Source organism: Cheilinus undulatus, linkage group 1 (genome assembly GCF_018320785.1).
Source record: "Cheilinus undulatus linkage group 1, ASM1832078v1, whole genome shotgun sequence".
Taxonomy (NCBI): domain Eukaryota; kingdom Metazoa; phylum Chordata; class Actinopteri; order Labriformes; family Labridae; genus Cheilinus; species Cheilinus undulatus.
The window spans coordinates 1,324,332-1,346,310 of record NC_054865.1 but is presented as its reverse complement, the minus strand read 5'-3'; the positions used below and the strand labels follow the sequence as shown (position 1 = coordinate 1,346,310).

Below are 21,979 nucleotides of genomic sequence, written 5' to 3'. Positions count from 1 at the left end.
CCCTCATCCCTGTTTCTGATTCTATCAAGTGTTCTCCTTTCTGGATAAAAACATCCGACCAAGATCAACAAGTTTGTTTGTTCTTAATCCCACTAATCATTAAAGTCACGCAGATTTGATCATGTCTGGATTTAAGGGTGTAGAACATTCTGACATCCTCAGTTTATGGAGATTATGACACAGTAGAAGTATATCTCTGGACTAAATTGCCCGTAGGTGTGAGCTGAATGTGGCTGGCTGTCTCTATGTGCTATCCCTGTATAAGACAGCTGTGATTGGCCCTACTCCCATGATCCTCCTCTGCTGCTGCACACTGTGAGGGGAGGAAGAGGAAGTGACATCACTTACCACATCCTTCTGGAAGTAGATGAGCGCGCCGGCTGCGATCTGAGCGATGAGGATGAGGAGGAGACAGGTGAAGTACTGAGGAAGAAAACAGAGAAGAAACGTGTTCACAGAGGAGAATCACACCTGGACACACCTGGAGTAAAGCACTCTGAGAAAAAATCTTTGAGGACCAAAGTGGTTATAAATGCATGTGATCCAAAAAAGGCTGTCAGAGATTATAATTCTTAAGAGTGATTAATCTCAAAATGTGTTAAGTTAATGTAATTAATCTCATGCAGATAAGGACCGGGGCCACTGAAATTCTTTTAGAAATATCTTAATTTTTTTCCAGTTCTGAGATTAAAATCAGGACCTCCATTTACAGTGGACAAGTGAAGACTGATTTACTCTGACTTACAGAGCACTACATTGTTGAAGCACTGCATATTGATTTTTTAAAATTCTATACTAAAAGACAATGTTATCCAGAGGTTTCTATAGGAAAGGATAAAAGTCCACAGCTCTACTTCCTGACCATTTTTATCATTTTTCTTTTATTATCCTTACAGCCTGATGAAAAGCAGGCAGCTAATTGGACCAGCACTGCTGGGCTAAACTCATGAAAATATCACTCATATATGATAATTCAATATAAAAGTAGTGACAAGCAGTCACATTAACTCCTCTTGTAGTAATTCTGCTGCTGACTAATGTTGGTGGCCACATTTAACTGTGGTGTTGCCCATTATATTCACAAAAAGCACAGTGGTCCTCACCAGGCCGAGCAGACAGCGGATCTCATAAATGGCCCCCAAACAGCCCAGGAAGCCCATGAGCATGGAGAACGCTCCGACTCCGATCAGGATGTAACAAGCCACCTTTACAGCCATGGAGTTATCTGAGAGGAGACGAGACAGAGGACCAATCAGACGCAAGCACCACGTCAACACAACTTCAATTAAGTCCGTTGAACATTAAAGAATAAGACGGCTGCAGAAAAAGAACCACAGAGCCATTAAAGTCAGACATCATCAAGAGTGATTCATCTGACCACAGAACAGTTTTCCATGTTTCCTCAGTCCATGTTAACCCTTAGAGCAGTGGTAGGCAACTGGCGGCCCACAGGCCAAAACTGGCCCGCCACCAATAATACCTGGCCCACCAGATGACATTGATTAAAAAACTGTTTAATATATATATTTGCAATCACAAAAACAACAATTCCACACAGATTTCAGAACATTTATTCAGAAGTCGTGACAAAATATGATAAAATAAAATAAAGCAGCATCTGCTTGACTTCAGATGCACACTGGCTTGAGGTCAGAACTTAATTGGCACATGTGGGCTCTGAGAAAAAGGAGAAAAAAAGAAAAATCACCCTCTGTGTGCTACTGTGACAAAGTGCAAAATTTTTATTGAAAAAAAAACAAAGGGTTAGGCAACAAGCTTGGCTCAAAGATTAAATAAATAAATAATAACAGCCTGTAGCAAATTCACTGATTTTAAATAAAAAACTTTATTAAATTACATTTTTGTACAAGCTATAATAGTATAGATGAGAAAAAGGTATTTTTGTTAGTAGGAAAGACAGGTTTTGCCTGATGAAGATGTAATTTTTGCCCGCCATTGAGTTGGTCAGAAAAAAATTTGGCCCGAGGCCAAACTTAGTTGCTGACTCCTGCCTTAGAGCTTACGCGGCATGGATCCGTGCCACAGGCACATCCCTTTATAATGTTTGAACCATAGGTCGTAGACAGTTAATTGTTTGTTTTTTATCTGAGCTCTCTGATGATGTCCTCCATGCATTCGTAGCTCTTACAGAACATTTTCTAGTGAGCCCAGATCTTGGCTGACTTTCTGAGCTCTGAGGATGGTGTTGTCATAAATAACAAGAAGTGAAAAGTTTATAAAAATGTTGATAACTTTTGAACCTTAGGTCATAGACACTTACTCTTACTTTTTTCTTCTGAAAGCTGACTTTCCTGTCGTTCGTTTGCTACCTTCAGTGTCTCTGTAGCTCTATAGGGCGCCGTTCTAGTGAGCCCAGAACTTCGGTGACTTGTCGGGGTCTTTACAGATTGAGTCCACATTGTTAGATCTGATAATAAGCGTCTTTTGATCTGTTTCTAATCCATTTTCAATCACTTCGGCTTTTTGCCCAGAGCATCGCCATGATGTGTACCGCAATGCATTGTGGGAGTTGTAGTCAACGAGTTGCGTCTCTACTGCGTTGGGAATGGCACAAATGAATCTAACTGCAAAAAATGCATGGACGTTTTTTGTATATATGTAGATATTTGGAAAACCATTAGAAACAGAATATTTCTCTTTCACCTATTTGTCCCCAAGAGATGGAGAACAAGTGTATGCATAGAAAAGGGCTAGTCACTGATGTTTACTGTGTGTTATCAATAAAAATCTTTGAGTTTGAAACTCCAATTAGTTTTTTTCTTTTGTCTTTAGAGTCCTCTAACTTTTTAAAAACTGAAGTGACATTACTGTATTAGATATATTCCTAAAGCTTGGGTTGTCCTGAAAAAAAGATGTATTGAGGTTGACTGTGCACCACAGGGTTGATGTTTTATAAGCTTTTTAAGACATAAAGTCCAGACGAGACATGATGGTAAAAAATAGCTGTGAGCTCTAAGGGTTAAATGAGCTTTGGTCCAGAGAAGACGGTGGTGTTTCTGGATCCTGTTCACATATGGCTTCTTCTCTCCATGATCCAGCTTTAACTGTCATTGGTGGATGGCACGGCCAACTGTGTTGATAGACGATGATTTCTGGAATGTTCCTGAGCCCATGCAGTGATTTCACTACAGAATCATGCCTGTTTTTAATGCAGTGGCCCCTGAGGGCCCCTTCAGCCTTGTCCCTTGCTCTCAGAGATTTCTCCAGATTCTCTGAATCTGTTGGTGATATTATGACTGTAGATGGAGGAGATTCAAAGTCTTCACTATTTTATTTTGAGGAACATTTTTCTGAAATTGCTCAACAATTTTTACACCTGGTTTTTCACAGATTGGTGAACCTCTGCCCATCTTTTAGTGTCAAAATGCTCCTCCATCTGTTTTTCATTAATACCACTTACTTTTCCAGCCTTTTGTTGCCTCGTCCCTGCTTTTTTGAGAAGTGTTACTGCCATCAAATTCAAAATGAGCTAATATTTTCCTGAAATGATAAAATGTCTCAGTTTCAACATTTGATGTGTTATTTCTGTTCTATTGTGAATACAGTATGGGTTTATGAGATTTGACAACTGTGACTTCTTACACTGCGTCCCAACTTTTTTAGAACTGGGGTTGTAGAAGCTTTAAAGTTTGATATCTTGACAACCCTATCAGGCAGTTTTATACTCAGGTCAGATGATCTGACTGATAATAAACCAGATTAATCTGCTGAGATGATAATGGAGCTCTGTGTGTTCAGTCAGCTGATTTTGCTCTAACACATCACTGATTCAGCCTCCACAGATCATCACCAATACTCTCACTATAAAGTGTTCCACTGAGCTTCAACACGTCTCATTTATGCTCACACACAAAGAAAATCTGTCCAACGTTAGCTTAGCCAGCGCCGCAGCATCACTCCTGCCGTATGACACATTCCTGACATCGACCACGGCGCTCACGCTCTCTGTGTCTGTGTGGCGATGATGAGTAAGGCGGTGAGCGCACTGGGCTGATGTGATGCATGTTGATGCTGGACGGAGCAGAAAGAGCCCAGTGTGAGAGGGAGGACACCTGCAGGGACGGACAAACGCCCTCAGTGACGCCCATACAGTGTGAGCGCTTGTTGAGCGCTCTCAGAGCCGTTCTGTCTCTTTTTATTCTCTGATGATAAACTGAGACTGTCACTGATTCAGAGATACAACATCACACACTCTGAGCCAGTCTGCCTTGATTTCTATCAGAGAGGAGAGCCAGGGTCGCTCTGGAGGGAGCACAGAGGTCGCACCGTTTTATTCTTCTTCCAGAATGGATCCTACCATAAACAACATGAAAAACCCACCTGGCAGAGAACCAATCACAGGCTGAAGCATGCTAACAGGCTGAAGCATGCTAACAGGCTGAAGCATGCTAACAGGCTGAAGCATGCTATCAGCCTGAAGCATGCTAACAGGCTGAAGCATGCTAACAGGCTGAAGCATGCTAACAGTCATAAACATGCTAACAGCCTGAAGCATGCTAACAGCCTGAAGCATGCTATCAGTCATAAACATGCTTACAGCCTGAAGCATGCTAATAGTCATAAACATGCTAACAGTCATAAACATGCTAACAGCCTGAAGCATGCTAACAGGCTGAAGCATGCTATCAGCCTGAAGCATGCTATCAGTCATAAACATGCTAACAGCCTGAAGCATGCTATCAGTCATAAACATGCTAACAGCCTGAAGCATGCTATCAGTCATAAACATGCTAACAGCCTGAAGCATGCTAACAGCCTGAAGCATGCTATCAGTCATAAACATGCTAACAGCCTGAAGCATGCTAACAGCCTGAAGCATGCTATCAGTCATAAACATGCTAACAGCCTGAAGCATGCTATCAGTCATAAACATGCTAACAGCCTGAAGCATGCTAACAGCCTGAAGCATGCTATCAGTCATAAACATGCTTACAGCCTGAAGCATGCTAATAGTCATAAACATGCTAACAGTCATAAACATGCTAACAGCCTGAAGCATGCTAACAGCCTGAAGCATGCTATCAGTCATAAACATGCTAACAGCCTGAAGCATGCTAACAGCCTGAAGCATGCTATCAGTCATAAACATGCTAACAGCCTGAAGCATGCTAACAGATTGCTAACACACCCAACAGAAGTCTGACCAGAGCCAAAGCAACTTGTCCTTGACTTCCTGCTGCACACATTAAACTTCCTCTACAGAATTAATAAATAAAAAACCAACCTTAAATCCTCCTCATGAAAACAAAGAGGCACTAACACACTCTGACGTTTACTCCTATCTAAATGATCTGCTTTCAAACACAGCAGAAAAAGAGGGAAACATCTAGAGGCTGCTGTGTAACACCCACATGTTCTAGAAACAACATCTGCAGGACAGACGTTAAATACAGTTAAATACTTTTTTTTACCTCATTATTCTCTGGTTTATTAGTGCAGGGCAGAAACGGCATCTCATGTCCTTCAGCCAAAAACATTCTGCTCATCATTTTTATACGGTTCTGACACAAAGAGACTGTTGCAGGTGTGCTGCGTGCTTTGATCGCTTTCTAGCACACATAAGAACACAAACAGAGCTGTTGGCTGGCTGCAGTCAGAACTGGTCTGGTTTTAGTTTGTAATCATGACTCACTATGAGTCAGTCTACATCAGATCTACAGGGAGATTCAAGTAATAGTTTAATTTAATTTTCAGTAACCATCCTGCTGATTTTCAGCTTCTAGAGTTGATTTGGAGAGTTTCATCTCCAAACTGAACTTTAACTGGAGTCACAGGAGAAGCTCGTCTCCCAGTCACAGATAAAAACAGTCTAGTAAAGTTAACCTCATAAATCAGTGATTCAAGAAACGTTTACACAAAAGAAATACACTCAATCATTATTTTTAGTTTTTAAAAACGCTGTCTTATGAAGACAAAGTTGTAATAATATTCACCATGCTGCTGTACAGCAATCGCTAAAATCAAATAGCTAACAATGCTGTAGTACCCATGCCAGACCAGTAGTTGGTGTGACTTTGTAATGAACCAACACGTTCATGCTCATGCCCTCTTCCTTCTACAGAGCGGTGAGGTGTAAACAAACAACAACATAGTTAATGTTCGGGTTGATTTGAAAATGTCAGTAGTGATTTATTTCAGGCTAGAGAGGCGATGCTGCACTTATTTTCAGAAAAGTATCTTTCTTTGTGAAATAAGTTGAAATAAAAACTTGTATTATGGATTTCTATGGTTGAATTTGCACCCTCTAAATTTCTTACTTACTGAGGACGACGATGAAGCTCTGATTGTCCAAGAGGAGCCAGAGTCCAAAACCCAAGATGAGAGCCCCACACAGCTGAAAACAAGAACAGAGGGGTTAATAACAAAGTGCCAGGGCTGCAGTTCCTCCAGCGTCCACAAGAGGCCATCTCCTGCAGTGAGTAAATCCCCATAGAGCTCCATGTTAAAATGTCCAAGTCTGCAGCAGGAATACACAATGACATAGCCGTTTCTAGGTTCATGACAACTGAGCTGGACAGCCCATTTTTAACAGGCTGACAGTGATGTAGAATAAGGGGGTGTGGTTACATGATATGATGGCTGACAGTGATGTAGAATAAGGGGGTGTGGTTACATGATATGATGGCTGACAGTGATGTAGAATTAGGGGTGTGGTTACATGATATGATGGCTGACAGTGATGTAGAATTAGGGGTGTGGTTACAGTTGAAATTTTCACTCCACCAATCATGTATCAGTAGCTCATCTAACTGACTTCGTTTTTCTCCAAACAAGGTCCATAACATCAACAACTGTGTTTTCTGTGTGGCAATATCACAGTCAGGGTCAGCTGAGAGGATGGCTTTCAGCTTCTTGTCACCTCAGCTGATTCCATAGATGAAGATGCTACCTGAGCTGCTGCTTACACAGGGCGGCCATCTTGGAGAGGGGTAGCAATGGTTCCTAATGGATGTATACTAGGACAACAGTAGGCCTATCCATTTCCTTGCTGAAATTTCCGTTGATTTTATCGATTTTCTTTCCTTACATAATGTCACACATGTAGTTTCAATCTGTGATACTGAGTACCCTGGGCCTTTGAGATTTTTTTCTTGTTAATATCAGACAAAGAATCTGACTTGTTGTGGTCTTTATCATACAAACAGACCGTCTAACAAGTCTGAGCTGCATCTTCTAAAACCAGTCATATAAGTTTGTCATACAAGACTGTTGCCAGGCAACCAGAGCAGTTGGTGAGCGAGAAGAACGATGCACTCTCGAGTTATATCTTGGAAATGTACTGTTATTTCACGATGAAGTTGAAAACACATGAAACCTATGATAACAAAGAGGACTGGTAGTCCAGGACACCTGTGAGAGAAAGAACAGGAAATTTCCATCAAGAAAAACACAAAAAAGGTGAAAAAGAAGACATCAGTCTCAACTACAACTCCTGGCTACTGAATGCTACCTGTTGAGGTAGCATGGTGGCGGTGCGTACTGACACAGCGGCCTGGCGCTACATCACTAGCATCCAAACAAAGCCCTTCACTCTGCTGTACTGCTGTACTGAGCATCTTTATCGCGGGTGTCCACTCCCTCATCAGCAGGATGGACGATGTGAGGCTATGATTTCTAGTCACCGCTTGGATGACTGTGTTTGCTGCCACAGAGGAGACTGTCAAATACAATTTTGTTGTGTTTTTACTATGCAATGACAAACTATCTATAAGAGCATTATTCATTTACATCTTGACAAATATCAGCGGTGTGTCTATGAGGACCATCGTCAGCTGTTACTTTGTCCACTCTTGTTGATGTATTTGTGGCTAGCTCTGAACAGGGGTCGATACTTTCTGGCTTTCTAGCTTGAAAATGTGTTCGCTTAAAGTAAAAGTTCACAGAGCAGGAAGTGATTTTTAAACATAAAGATGGTTGGTAAGAGAAACTGAACAGGAAAACCACAAAGATTCAGTTAGATCTGCTGAGGACTCAACACAATTCAGAGGTTTGTCATTGGCCTGAAGCCCAGACCCAAAAACTCTTGAAGAAAATGCTAACACATTTGAGTTAAATTCAAAAAGACCAAGAAATGACATTCATGTCATTCATTCAGTTTAATCAGGAGGTTCATACTCAGATCCTTGATCACTAATGCAACCAGCATTAACACTAGGCAATTAATCGCAAATGAGATTAAATCACAATATGGGCTGCTGCAATGTACAAATCACATAACATATAATATTTCTTTAATTTGAAATGTGTCAAAATACCAGTTCAATAAATCAATTTTTGCAGAAATTTTATCCACATTATGCAATCATTCAAGTGTTATTTTTTCATAATGGCTTACAAAAATCCTCCTTTTCATGTTTTATGTGTGTTTTTCTAAATCAAAATGAATGACAAAAATGATAATGTCCTAAACAAAGCAAATGACATTACATTTGCAATATGAGCAAAAATAGTTAGCTAATTCTAAGTAAAACTGATGAAGCCTAGCGTTACTTCAGGAGAGTCAGACCCAAGCTGTGATCAGCTGGTGGCCAGCCTCACCTCCTCCACCCCAGCCTCCTCCTTTATAGACTAAAGCTTCACCTCCTCCACCCCAGCCTCCTCCTTTATAGACTAAAGCTTCACCTCCTCCAACCCAGCCGCCTCCTTTATAGACAAAAACTACACCTCCTCCACCCCAGCCTCCTCTTTTATAGACTAAAGCTTCACCTCCTCCACCCCAGCCTCCTCCTTTATAGACGAAAGCTTCACCTCCTCCACCCCAGCCTCCTCCTGTATAGACGAAAGCTTCACCTCCTCCACCCCAGCCTCCTCCTGTATAGACTAAAGCTTCACCTCCTCCAACCCAGCCTCCTCCTGTATAGACTAAAGCTTCACCTCCTCCACCCCAGCCTCCTCCTTTATAGACTAAAGCTTCACCTCCTCCACCCCAGCCTCCTCCTTTATAGACTAAAGCTTGTTGCACCCCCATATTCTGATTCATGCTACTATGGATTAAATGCTTTTGAAATGATTTCATTGTTTTCAATACACATGGTCTTATTTATGTTATTATTTATTGATTGAATTTTTCAAAAATACACAAGATCAACCCAAGAATAATCGTATAGTCAATCACAATATTGGGGGGAAAAAAATCGCAATTACATTATTTTTGCAAATCGTTCAGCTCTAATAAACATCATTGCCCTATAAGTCGGTTTATAACTAGAATTATAAACAAGTCTGCCTTTACATCTCACTGTGTTCTCATCTTTGTATTACTTACTGTCTTCTGTGTAAACTTCAACACATTTCAGTTGAGTCCATGTCATCACTGATTTGGTATTTATTAAAAAAATGAATGAACAATTATTTTTAAAATAATTTTAGGCTGGTTAAATTAGAGACTCCAGTCTTGATCTAACCTAATCTAACACCAAAGTCCAGTCCCCTTTGGTCAGTGTGAACACAAGCGAACCGTACTCAGGCACCGGGTCAGAGTCTGCTTGAAGAGGGGGCTCTGGTAGGATCATAGACTGTAGAAAGAATTGGACAAACCCCGTGTGACGTCAGTCGTCTGCTTACAATAGGCGGACTCAGACGGCTTTTGAAGCCCATTGGTGGAGGCTTCCAAATTGAAATCGTGGTCTAAACCGAACTTTAGATCAACCTAACAGCCCACCCACTAAGCGCGACTTCCTGTCAGCCTGCTAGCTAGCATTCCAGTTGACAGAGACGGAGCCTCTGCCTGCCGAGCTATCTGTCAATCAAAAAAGACATGCCAATCACCGTGATGTGAGGTTTATCCTAAATATAATCCAAACGATCGTTGTACAAAAAAAATCACCCCCTGTACAGTGGGAGCACAATAAGACACTAGCTAATGAGACACGTTTGGTGTTTTGAACCAGGCTGTAAACCAGTTTATTTTGTGTGTCAAAACCAGCTGTTTAACATGTGTGCAGGAGGAACTTCCGGTTTTCCTGCAGCCAGCCTCAAGTGGACACTCGCGGTATAGCAATTTTTTGCACTTCCGCATTGGCTTCATTTTTTAGGACCGGAGGTTGCCGCATGGGTAGGATGCATGTGGACTGGGAGGAGGTCTGTGGGGGAGTAGAAGTACCATAGAAAGGGGTAGCTAAAAAGTTGGTTAACAAAACTGCCATTTCTGTGCAGCACAGGCCCATTTCATCATCTGTGGAGCAGATATGGAGGTAGGACAAGAGTCTTTGGTGGCATCTCAAAAATATTAACTCCAAACTTGTAACAGGAAGTCACTACTCCTGAATTTTACTACCCCTGAGGGTAAAGTTACACATTTTTAAACATTTAATATGAAAGTAAATGAACGTTTTTGTGATAATGGCATGTCCAGCTGAGTTATGATTGTTTACATTTTTATGGTGAGACATCATGGTGATGTTTTTGTCACCTGACTGAGGCCACGCCCTCTGATGAAGAGCTAAACCAGACTCTTAAGGTCATCTTGACACAAATTTGATGGATATCTTTGAAGGCCTTGACCCAGCTGCCTGTACCGTAAGCCTCCACATGTCCTGTCAACACTAGGAGGCGCTATAGTCTGTACAAAATATGATCATATGAATGTGTGCAAATGTGGACCTTCTTAATTTGTAGAAAGTTTCAGTCTGATTGGACCATTCACAGATGAGATATCAACAACCAACAGCTACTAATGAAAAAGTCCTGAAAAATTTTTCATCATCACTGTCTCAGCTGGCTGAACACCAAAGAAGGAGTCGATTAAATAAAATCTTTGGCAGGAGTTTGAGATGTTAGGACTCCTGGAAATGACCCAAAAAGGCTAAATTTTGGCTTTTTTATTTCAGTGGAGGGTTTCCTGTTGGAGTGAGAGGCATGGTCCCACTAGACCACGTGTCAGACCGTATATACAAGTATGCTTGAACACAAAAAGAGGTTTCTAATGTACATAATAGAACAGTTTGGGGGGGGGGGGCATGACTGAACATGGCAGGAAACAACTGTATCTGATGTGAACGCTCCAGGACTCACTGTTGTGGTCAAAATGAGTCAATTAGAAAAAAGAACGGATATCAGGCTGTAAATGATTTCCATTATAGAATGTTTGACTGATATTTCAGTCATTTATGAAAAGCAAAAACGGCAGAAAGGAAATAAAACAACAAAATCCCCGTGTGGTTTCCCTTTAACGCGTGTTTGGTTCTCAGAAGTGAAGGAATTGAAGCGCCGGTTTATCTGCTGAAAAGCTCAGATCACTGATCTGATCTCATCAGCAGAGACAGAGGGATGGAGACGGCTGAAGTAGGTCACAGACTCTTCATCTGTTCTGTAGTTAAGACTCACAGACACTGAGAGGCTCCCTGCCTTTAGCATCGCTGACTTTCTTCATACGGGGAGTTTGACCCCAGTGAAAGACCAGGTCCATGTGGAGGCCAGGATCCTTTGACATCACTGTAAAGGTGTGAAACTCAAACACTGTTATCGTGTCGTCCTACTCTTATGTTCCAGGTGGTTTATCACATAAACGTTGAAATTCTGACACCTGATTTAGTTTCTGATTTCCTGAATCATCGCCTTAAAGCCGTGGTGGTCAGCTAGTCTAGCTTTTGGACCCACCACAGAACCATAAAGAGAAACTGTGACCCAAAATTTCTGATCCATCACCAATCAATCAGGTTTATTCAATAGAAGACCAGGGCTGAATGATTTGCAAAAAGAATCTAAATGCGATATTTTTTCCAAATATTGTGATTTAAAATGCGATAATTATTGGGCTCCTCATTTTATGTACTTTTCAACAAATACAAGCGATAAATAATTCTTATTATAATCTACACTGAGCCAGGAACCCTCATCATACATTCAACTGTTTTACTGTAAATTAGATCTACAGTTTTACTCAGCAGAGAAGGCTCTGCTCTAAATAAACTCCCTGGGTTAGTCAAGCAGCTGGCTTTGACTTCCCAGGGAGTGCATGGCTAGAAACCGCCATATGGATAGGTTTAGGTGCATTTATGACGATGACATCATTTCAGAAGTGATAATCCATAGTAGCACGAACCTGAATGTGAGGGTGCAGCAAGCTTTAAAGGGATACTTCAATATTTTGGCGAATTCGTCCATTGCCACAATCCCTATAGTCTCAGTAATAGGTTCGTTACCTTCAGTTGTTGGTGCAAGCTGTTTTTAGATCGCCGCTGCCGAGTTCGGACCTGCTGTGGCAACTCAATGCAAGCAGATGGTATTCCAGCTTTCCCTCATCAAACTCATCAAATACACAATCCAACAACTCCAAAACGCTCTCGTGGACAAGTTGTGACCTGCACATTCCCCACTCTATGAAATAATCCTGGAACATTACGAGACGGAGATGTTTTAAAGCTAAATGCAAAGCCGGAACTACACTCCAGACATGGCTGCTGCACTGTGTCACTCCGCCCAGTGGTTTACTAGAAATAGTTCAGAGTATTTGTTTCATGCGTCGTAATGTTACATAATTGTACGTTATAATGACATTGCTCTTATTGGCCCGTAGAGATGTGACAGACAGAACGTTCATCCAATCACATGCCAAGTTTTTTCAAATCCTCTGCCGTTTCTCAAACATTTCCTATTGAAGCTTTCCCAGATGGGTGTGTGAAACAAATCCATCTGGCATGTCAGGTTATGACTTTGGGTAAATTCATGATGTCCTGCTGTCAAAAACTTAAATGAAAGAACAAAAGCACCTCTTATTCTCTTAGACACATTAGTCCCTGCCCCACTTTTGGGCCCCAACCCACCAGTTGAGAACCGCTGCCTTAAAGTGTGTTTTCTGACATGGCTTCGTCGGCAGTTTCTGTCACAAACCAAAGAGGAATACATTCAACCATCTATCATTAGAGTAAGGGTGACCTGGAACAGTCAGCGATTCGATGATTTGATTTGGAGGAGTCTGATTCGACTATGAACCTCATAGTCGAATGTTATGTAAACAAGATCGTACCATTCTGACTACATGGGGCTGCTAACCCTGAGTTTCAGTTAGCTGGCATTTGCCGGTCACTGGCCGGTAAAAAGGGCAGAAGTCCGGCAGATAAAAATATAGCCGGTCAAAATGTCCAGCAGAAAACATGCTAATGACCAGACAGGTAAATACTGAATACTTGCATATTACATTTTGTGTAAGCTAGAATATATGTTGCCAGAATCCTTTGATATAAACTAAAAGTAGCCTGATCTTACTACATCTACTGTCCTGCGGTGCTGGAGTTGTTTATCTCCTCAGACAGCAAGCACATGGCTAATTATGTATGCATGATGATGTCAAAGCAAATCTATCTCTCTGAGCATGCTCAGTACTGCTGGGGAGTATGCAAGGAAAGTTTGACCAGAGCTTTCTCATAAAGCAGAATTTTAATCTAAGTGAGGTTTTCCTAGTTAACTAAAGGCTTAATATCATCAGCGTTAATGAGGAGGACTGGACCGGACTATCTGCTGTGGAGCTTTTGTCTTTCCGGGACTAGTCCAAACAAACCAGGACGGTTGGATTTCCAGCTTTAGCAGAGGTTACAGTGATATCATCATGAGGACTGATATTAGCAACTGACTGTAAGACTCATTTTTCATTTAAAATGTAGAGTTCTAACGCAGTGTCAGGTGAACAGAGCACTTTTGTTATGAGTTCTGATGCTTCGTTGTTGTCACTGGAGGATGGTATTTGGCTGTTGTAAGCTGCAAAGTTATGGTAACAGCCAATGTGCTAACAGGCTAACGGGGCTGATGTGAAGCTAACCGCTGTTGTTTATGAGTTTAATGTGGGCGTGTATTGTGTAACTGACTGCATGTGTAAGGAAAAGCAAGCAGCTTTCATTTTGATACTTTAAACCACTTACACAAAGAAAAATAAGAGAGATTTATGCATTTTGCTGCTGTTAATGCAGAAAAATAATGTTAAAGCCAGTGTCCGGTAGTTGTTCTAAATGGCTGGAATTCTTGAGGACTGCCGGTCATTTTGACCGGGAACAAAAAAGTGTAGTGGAAGTGCTGTTTGACTATTAGTCGACTAAAGGCAAAATCTGACAAATCAGATTCGACTATGAAAAACCTTAGTCGAAGAAACCTCTAATAATTAGAGTATCCAGCTAGCTGAACTCTTCCTGGTTAGAATCAGCTAAGCTCATCTTTGTGACTCTGTTGTACACTCACTACATTAGCGTTAGCTCAGATGTTAGCATGCTAGTAGCTACCTCATGCATATTTTAAGACCAAAAAAGGATAAAAGTTTTAAAATCAGACAGCCGGAAAATCAGGAAAGACAGAATTTTAGACCATTGAAACAATCATTGCTTAATTGGGACTAGGGCTGGGCAATTAATGGAACTATACTTTAGATCACAACATGTCTGACTGCAGTTTTCAAATCACAGGAGATGTATTATTTCCTTTTAAAGGCAAAGATGTTCTGCTCTAAACATCATGAAAACATTAATTCTAAATATTACTGAGAATAATTTGTAAAAATCCAGTTTTCCTTGATTTTGTATGTTTTTTCTTCTTGAAAAAGAGAAAAACTTAAAACGATCATTCCCTTCAATTCAACGATTCATGCTGAAGCTGAATGAGTCAAAACTAATTCCCTTACATTAAATGTTATAAATTGTTCAGCTTTAGTTTAACACACTGACTATTGTGTTTGTTATAACATAGAATGACTTAATGATTGCTTGTTAAGAAACACAAAAGAAAAGGATCTTAAAAAATAATTGCATTTTAAACTTCAGTTGGAATGTTGGGGGAAATAATCGCAATCATCTCCCCAACTCTTTCAGTCCTAATTAGGATGCAAATAAATTATTCAAATCAGCTCAAGCAGAGTAGGGATGTCACCATAAACTTCAGTATCATTTACAGTAGTGAGACACTAATCCTGATTATCAGAGTGGTTCAGAGATTCTAGTCTGTTACGCCTCAAATAGGATGATGTGATTATTCCTCTACCCTCTACAGTGCAGGGATGGAAGGAACATAGAAAGAAAGGCCTCAGATATTATACACTAGTATATCTATGCACTAGTATATCCAGTGGGGATGCATGAGAGTTGATTTTTGCCAATACCTGATATGTTGATATTTCATTTTAGCCAATAGTGCTATTTAAATGTAGTTCAGACGCAAACTTAAGTCCATCACACAGACCTGAAAGTGTGACGACTGGTGATAAATAAAGCTGACTGTTGGTCCAGTCTAAAACCACACTAACTTATCTGTTCATACAGCCAATATTTACAGCTAAGAGGCTGATTTTACAGCCAAATATCTGTAGTAAATTTTTATATCTGAGGATACAGATAATTCCATTTCTACACTTCTATCTGCGGACACTGATATCATGTAGATAATATTGTGCATCCCTAATATTTAGCTAACTTTATTAGCCCTGCATACGTATTTATGTAGTGGCAAAGCCTCAGTGTGCTGATATAGCAGCTGGGACATCTCACAGTAACACACCTGGGGTTTTCTTTCTCAGTGTTGTTAGCCATGCTGCTAGCTGGTGGCTAACCCCCTAAACTGCACATAATCTGCAGCAGTCCATGCACAGAGCAGTAGAGCTCAGATGAGTCCAATGTGAGGTTAACATGGTTAACATGGAGGTTCTTTTTCCTCGTTTACTACTGAACTAATCGGTGATTGTTTTTGTTTTTACCATGGCTGAGTTCATCAGGAGGTTAAAGGTCTGTTTTCTACTGAGGATGTGTGATGTCTAATAAAACCCTGTGGTCCTCCCCCAGGATCAACTTCTCTTCATCCACGGTTTAACTTTGTGGACTAAATTACTAAAAAAGAATGTTTTCATATTATTCTGACTTCTGGAGATGCAGGTGTATTTAACACATTTCTGCTGTATCAAAGGGCATTGCACCAACAGTGACATCCTAAAGACCCAAGACTGGCTGATTTCTTGTTTTAATCAGCAGAAACTGCAGATAACTCCTGAATATGGCACAAACACAGTACCAATGTTTCAATGCAATATAGTCAGTGATGGATCCATGTGACTGCTGTGATTGCAACAACCATAGTATTTTTTAAATGTTTGGTAACTAGAATAATGTTGTGCCTCATAGTCATGTATTCACTCTTCTACAACCTTACCTGACCCTAGTGACGGTAAAAGGCTTCAAACCTAATATGTTAAGTTAAAAAACCATTAAGAAGATGGAATTCAACCAGATTTTTGAAAATAAAGATGTTAAGATTTTGTGTGGCAAGTTATCCAAAAGTTCAGAGTTTATTTCCCCTTTAAAGGCACTATTCTGAGAGTTATGTGTTTTAATACTCACAAAGAAGATGAGGTTGAAGAGAAACAGGAAGTACTTGGTGGCGGTCAAACAGCCTTTTCCCATGATGCCGATCTGTAAATACAGAAACACATGGATGTCACTGAAGCGGCAGTTCAGCTAATGAAGCCTAAAGAAGGTGAAACTGCTGTGAATGACAGACAGCGCTGTAGACTTTCTGTGATAACCGAGTGGAGACAGATGCTACTGAACCTCGGAGGATAAGCTGATCTGATGGATCATGATCTAAACCCTGAAGGGGGCTCAAATCCTCCAGGATTACACCCACAAAACAGCCATACAGCGCCAAAATCACCATACAGCAACAAAACACCACCATACAGCACCACAACACCACCAAACAACACCACAACACCACCATACAACACCACCAGGCAGCACTACAACACCACCATACAACACCACAACACCACCATACAGCACCACAACACCACCACACAACACCACAACACCACCACACAGCACCACAACACCACCACACAGCACCACAACACCACCAAACAACACCACAACAACACCATACAGCAACACAACACCACCATACAGCACCACAACACAACCACACAGCACCACAACAACACCACACAGCACCACAACACCACCACACAGCACCACAACAACACCATACAGCACCACAACACAACCACACAGCACCACAACACCACACAGCACCACAACACCACCACACAGCACCACAACACCACCACACAGCACCACAACACCACCACAGAGCACCACAACACCACCAAACAACACCACAACAACACCATACAGCACCACAACACAACCACACAGCACCACAACAACACCATACAGCACCACAACACCACCACACAGCACCACAACACCACCACACAGTGCCACAAAACCACCATACAGCACCACAACACCACCATACAACACCACAACACCACAAATAGCACCACAACACCACCATACAGCACCACAACACCACCATTCAACACCACAACACCACCATACAACACCAAAACACCACCATACAACACCACAACACCACCATACAACACCAACACCACCAAAAAACACCACAACACCACCACAGAGCACCACAACACCACCAAACAACACCACAACAACACCATACAGCACCACAACACAACCACACAGCACCACAACAACACCATACAGCACCACAACACCACCACACAGCACCACAACACCACCACACAGTGCCACAAAACCACCATACAGCACCACAACACCACCATACAACACCACAACACCACAAATAGCACCACAACACCACCATACAGCACCACAACACCACCATTCAACACCACAACACCACCATACAACACCAAAACACCACCATACAACACCACAACACCACCATACAACACCAACACCACCAAAAAACACCACAACACCACCACACAGCACCACAAAACCACCATACACCACCACAGAGCACCACCACACAGCAAAACAACACCACCACACAGCACCACAGCACCACCACAGAGCACCACCACACAGCAAAACAACACCACCACACAGCACCACAACACCACCACACAGCACCACAACACCACCACACAGCACCACAACACCACCATACAACACCACAACACCACCATACAGCACCACCACACAGCAACACAACACCACCACACAGCACCACAACACCACCATACAGCACCACAACACCACCATACAACACCAAAACACCACCATACAACACCACAACACCACCACACAGCAACACAACACCACCACACAGCACCACAACACCACCATACAGCACCACAACACCACCATACAACACCACCACACAGCACCACAACACCACCACACAGCACCACAACACCACCATACAGCACCACAACACCACCATACAACACCACCACACAGCACCACAACACCACCATACAGCACCACAACACCACCACACAGCACCACAACACCACCACACAGCACCACAACACCACCATACAACACCACAACACCACCATACAACACCACCATACAACACCACAAAACCACCATACCACCATACAACACCACAACACCACCATACAGCACCACAACACCACCACACAGCAACACAACACCACCACACAGCGCCACAACACCACCACACAGCACCACAACACCACCACACAGCAACACAACACCACCACACAGCACCACAACACCACCATACAACACCACAACACCACCATACAACACCACCATACAACACCACAAAACCACCATACAACACCACAACACCACAAATAGCACCACAACACCACCATACAGCACCACAACACCACCATTCAACACCACAACACCACCATAACACCACCATACAACACCAACACCACCAAAAAACACCACAACACCACCATACAGCACCACAACACCACCATACAACACCACCATACAGCACCACAACACCACCACACAGCACCACCACACAGCAACACAACACCACCACACAGCACCACAACACCACCATACAGCACCACAACACCACCATACAACACCACCACACAGCACCACAACACCACCATACAGCACCACAACACCACCACACAGCACCACAACACCACCACAACACCACCACACAGCGCCACAACACCACCATACAACACCACCATACAACACCACAAAACCACCATACAACACCACAACACCACCATACAGCACCACAACACCACCACACAGCAACACAACACCACCACACAGCGCCACAACACCACCACACAGCACCACAACACCACCATACAGCACCACAACACCACCACACAGCAACACAACACCACCACACAGCGCCACAACACCATCACACAGCACCACAACACCACCATACAACACCACAACACCACCATACAACACCACCATACAACACCACAAAACCACCATACAACACCACAACACCACAAATAGCACCACAACACCACCATACAGCACCACAACACCACCATTCAACACCACAACACCACCATACAACACCACAAAACCACCATACAACACCACAACACCACCATACAACACCAACACCACCAAAAAACACCACAACACCACCATACAGCACCACAACACCACCATACAGCACCACAACAACGCCATACAACATCACAACACCACCATACCACCATATAGCACAGCAAAACCACCATACAGCACCACAACACCACCATACAACACCAAAAACCACCTTTCAACACCAAAACACCACCACGCAGCACCACAACACCACCATACAGCACCACAACACCACCATACCGCACCACAACACCACCATACAGCACCACAACACCACCATACAGCACCACAACAGCACCATTCAACTTTTACTGCAGTAAATTCTTGCACTTTTTCCATCTCTGGTGGTGATATCATATACAGCGGTAAGAATTAATGGTACTAAAAAATGAATTCTGCTCAATTCTACACTCAACCACACAGAAATTTAAAAGTAGCTCAGAGGATGACATATCAAATGTTGTCACAGAAATATTATTTTGGAGCAGCCATTTGTAATGTGACAAATTGAATGCATTAGCAGTGAAATCTTGTGAGAAAGAGAAATGATCCGTTGTTCTATGAGCCAACAGCTGGTTCCTGTTTGAGAGCCTGTTTCCTTTCTTCCATTTTTGTTTCATTTAACCCAAAACTAAAAAGCTGGACTGGTACCAGATGAAGAGCTGTAAGACCAGTTCTTAAAACTGAGCTGAGCCAAATGAGACTGGATGGACATCCACTGTGGAAATGCCAGGCAGATCAGGGTTTAGGTTAAGCCTTTCAGACTGGCTGGGCTCCATGCTGCTCCTAGTTCCCAAACCAAATTTTGAACCGACCAGTGCATTAAAACAAAAAAATAGGTTCAGAACCTGAAAAGTTGGTTCTCAGCTGGAACAAAAAAAATAGTCTTTTCTTTCTCTGGAACTGTGACATCATCAGTGGGCGTGTCTTATTCTAGGATGTGAAGATGAACAGGAAAAGTGTTCTGCTGAGGAGACTAAATGTTTGGTAGTGATCTGGCCGTCAACAGAATTTCAGGTGAAGCTGGAGAGCAGAACAAGGAAGAGAATGTTGTATGTGAACTTTCAGAAGAGATGCTGAAGGCTGGGTTCACCCAAACGCCAGTTCAAAGATTAATAAACTCAAGAACCCCCCCCAACGCAGAGTAACTTCCCCTCACTTTGGTTCCGCTTAAACTGGTGTCAACAGGGACTGATTCACTGGTTCTGGCTCCGTTCTGAGACTCCAGAACAGAGCCAGAACCAGATTCAGAACCAGAACCGTGTCTGTCTGAAAGCACCATCTGAAAAACTGGATTGAACCAAACTGGACTGTAAAACAGATCATATGTGGACTAGTCTGGCTGAGTTTTGGTGCTGGCTTCAGACCAGCATCTGCCGCTGTTCCTCTGGGAGCTTTATAAACTTCTCGTCTTAAAGTGTCTCTACTTTCAGGACCCAAAAGAAGCTGATGCTCGTTTGATCTCCATTTGAATCAGGGCACAGCTGTAAACAGTATTAAACGACGGCATATTGATATCTGTATGCAGAAATCCCTTTAAACAGGTTTTTCAACTCCAAATACACCAAAACTGTAGCGTTGTCTTTATTCTTTTACTGAGGACAAGTTTAGCAGAGAATCCCGTCAGGTCAGTATCAATAGAGTTCATCCTAATGTTTCAGTTGTTTCACCTGAGAGAAACCTGAAGACAAGATCTGTGTACAGCCAAGGAGGGTGGTCTTTACAGAGGGTCCTCTGTCATTTTTAACTGTATCGGAGGTTTTTATTACATTTTATTCAGCACAAGACAGAATATTGATGGCTGTTTGTCCCTCTGTGTGGTGGCTTTGTTCATAAATATCATAGCATCCCTCTATTTTTATCCCCGTCTCCTCCCCTTGTACAGTAATGGCCTCTTACTGCCCAATAAATCTATGAAAATGTGGGTGAAACATGGCGGCACGGCTCAATTCTTCCTCCTGGCAGTGCGAGTTGTAGCGTGAGATCCGTGCCCATGTTTCCGACCCACATTTCCATCAGTGGAAGTGGGTTATTGTAACACTCAAGCCTGTGCCAGTTTACAGGAGGGGGTGGGGGGGGGGCCTGCAGGGGAGACGCAGAGAGGACAAAATTCAACGGGAAAGAAATGTTGGCAAAAGAGGCAGAGAGGCCATATGGAAGACATTAGAGCAGGCAAAAAGTCCAAAGAAGAGGAGATCAGAGCAGAAAGACAGCAAGGAAACAGGTTAGAGCCTAGAACGTCTACAGGTGGATTTATTAACCTGATATTCATTATGATAGCCAAGAACATCTACAGGTGGATTTATAGACCTGATATTCATAATAATAGCCTTGAACGTCTACAGGTGGATGTATAGACCTGATATTCATTATGATAGCCCAGAACATCTACAGGTGTATTTATAGACCTAATATTATTATTATAGCCTAGAACATCTACAGGTGGATTTATAGACCTGATATTCATTATAATAGCCTAGAAAATCTACAGGTGGAAGTATAGACGTGATATTCATAATGATAGCCTAGAACATCTACAGGGGGATTTATAGACCTGATATTCATTATGAAAGCCTAGAACATCTACGGATGGATTTATAGGCCTGATATTCATTATAATAGCCTAGAACATCTACGAGTGG

At 42.3% G+C, this 21,979-nt stretch overlaps 1 protein-coding gene across 1 annotated transcript in view; it reads right to left on the bottom strand.

The window, feature by feature from the left end:
• The window catches only part of LOC121521748 (CD82 antigen-like), a 61,455-nt gene that overhangs the window by 16,839 nt on the left and 22,637 nt on the right, over positions 1-21,979 (bottom strand). The window contains exons 2-5 of the mRNA XM_041809795.1: positions 16,329-16,400; positions 6,283-6,355; positions 1,104-1,225; positions 349-423 (exon numbers count right to left, since the gene is read on the bottom strand). Of these exons, the coding sequence (XP_041665729.1) occupies positions 349-423; positions 1,104-1,225; positions 6,283-6,355; positions 16,329-16,391 (333 nt within the window). The 5' untranslated portion in view covers positions 16,392-16,400. The remainder of the gene's footprint in view (positions 1-348; positions 424-1,103; positions 1,226-6,282; positions 6,356-16,328; positions 16,401-21,979) is intronic.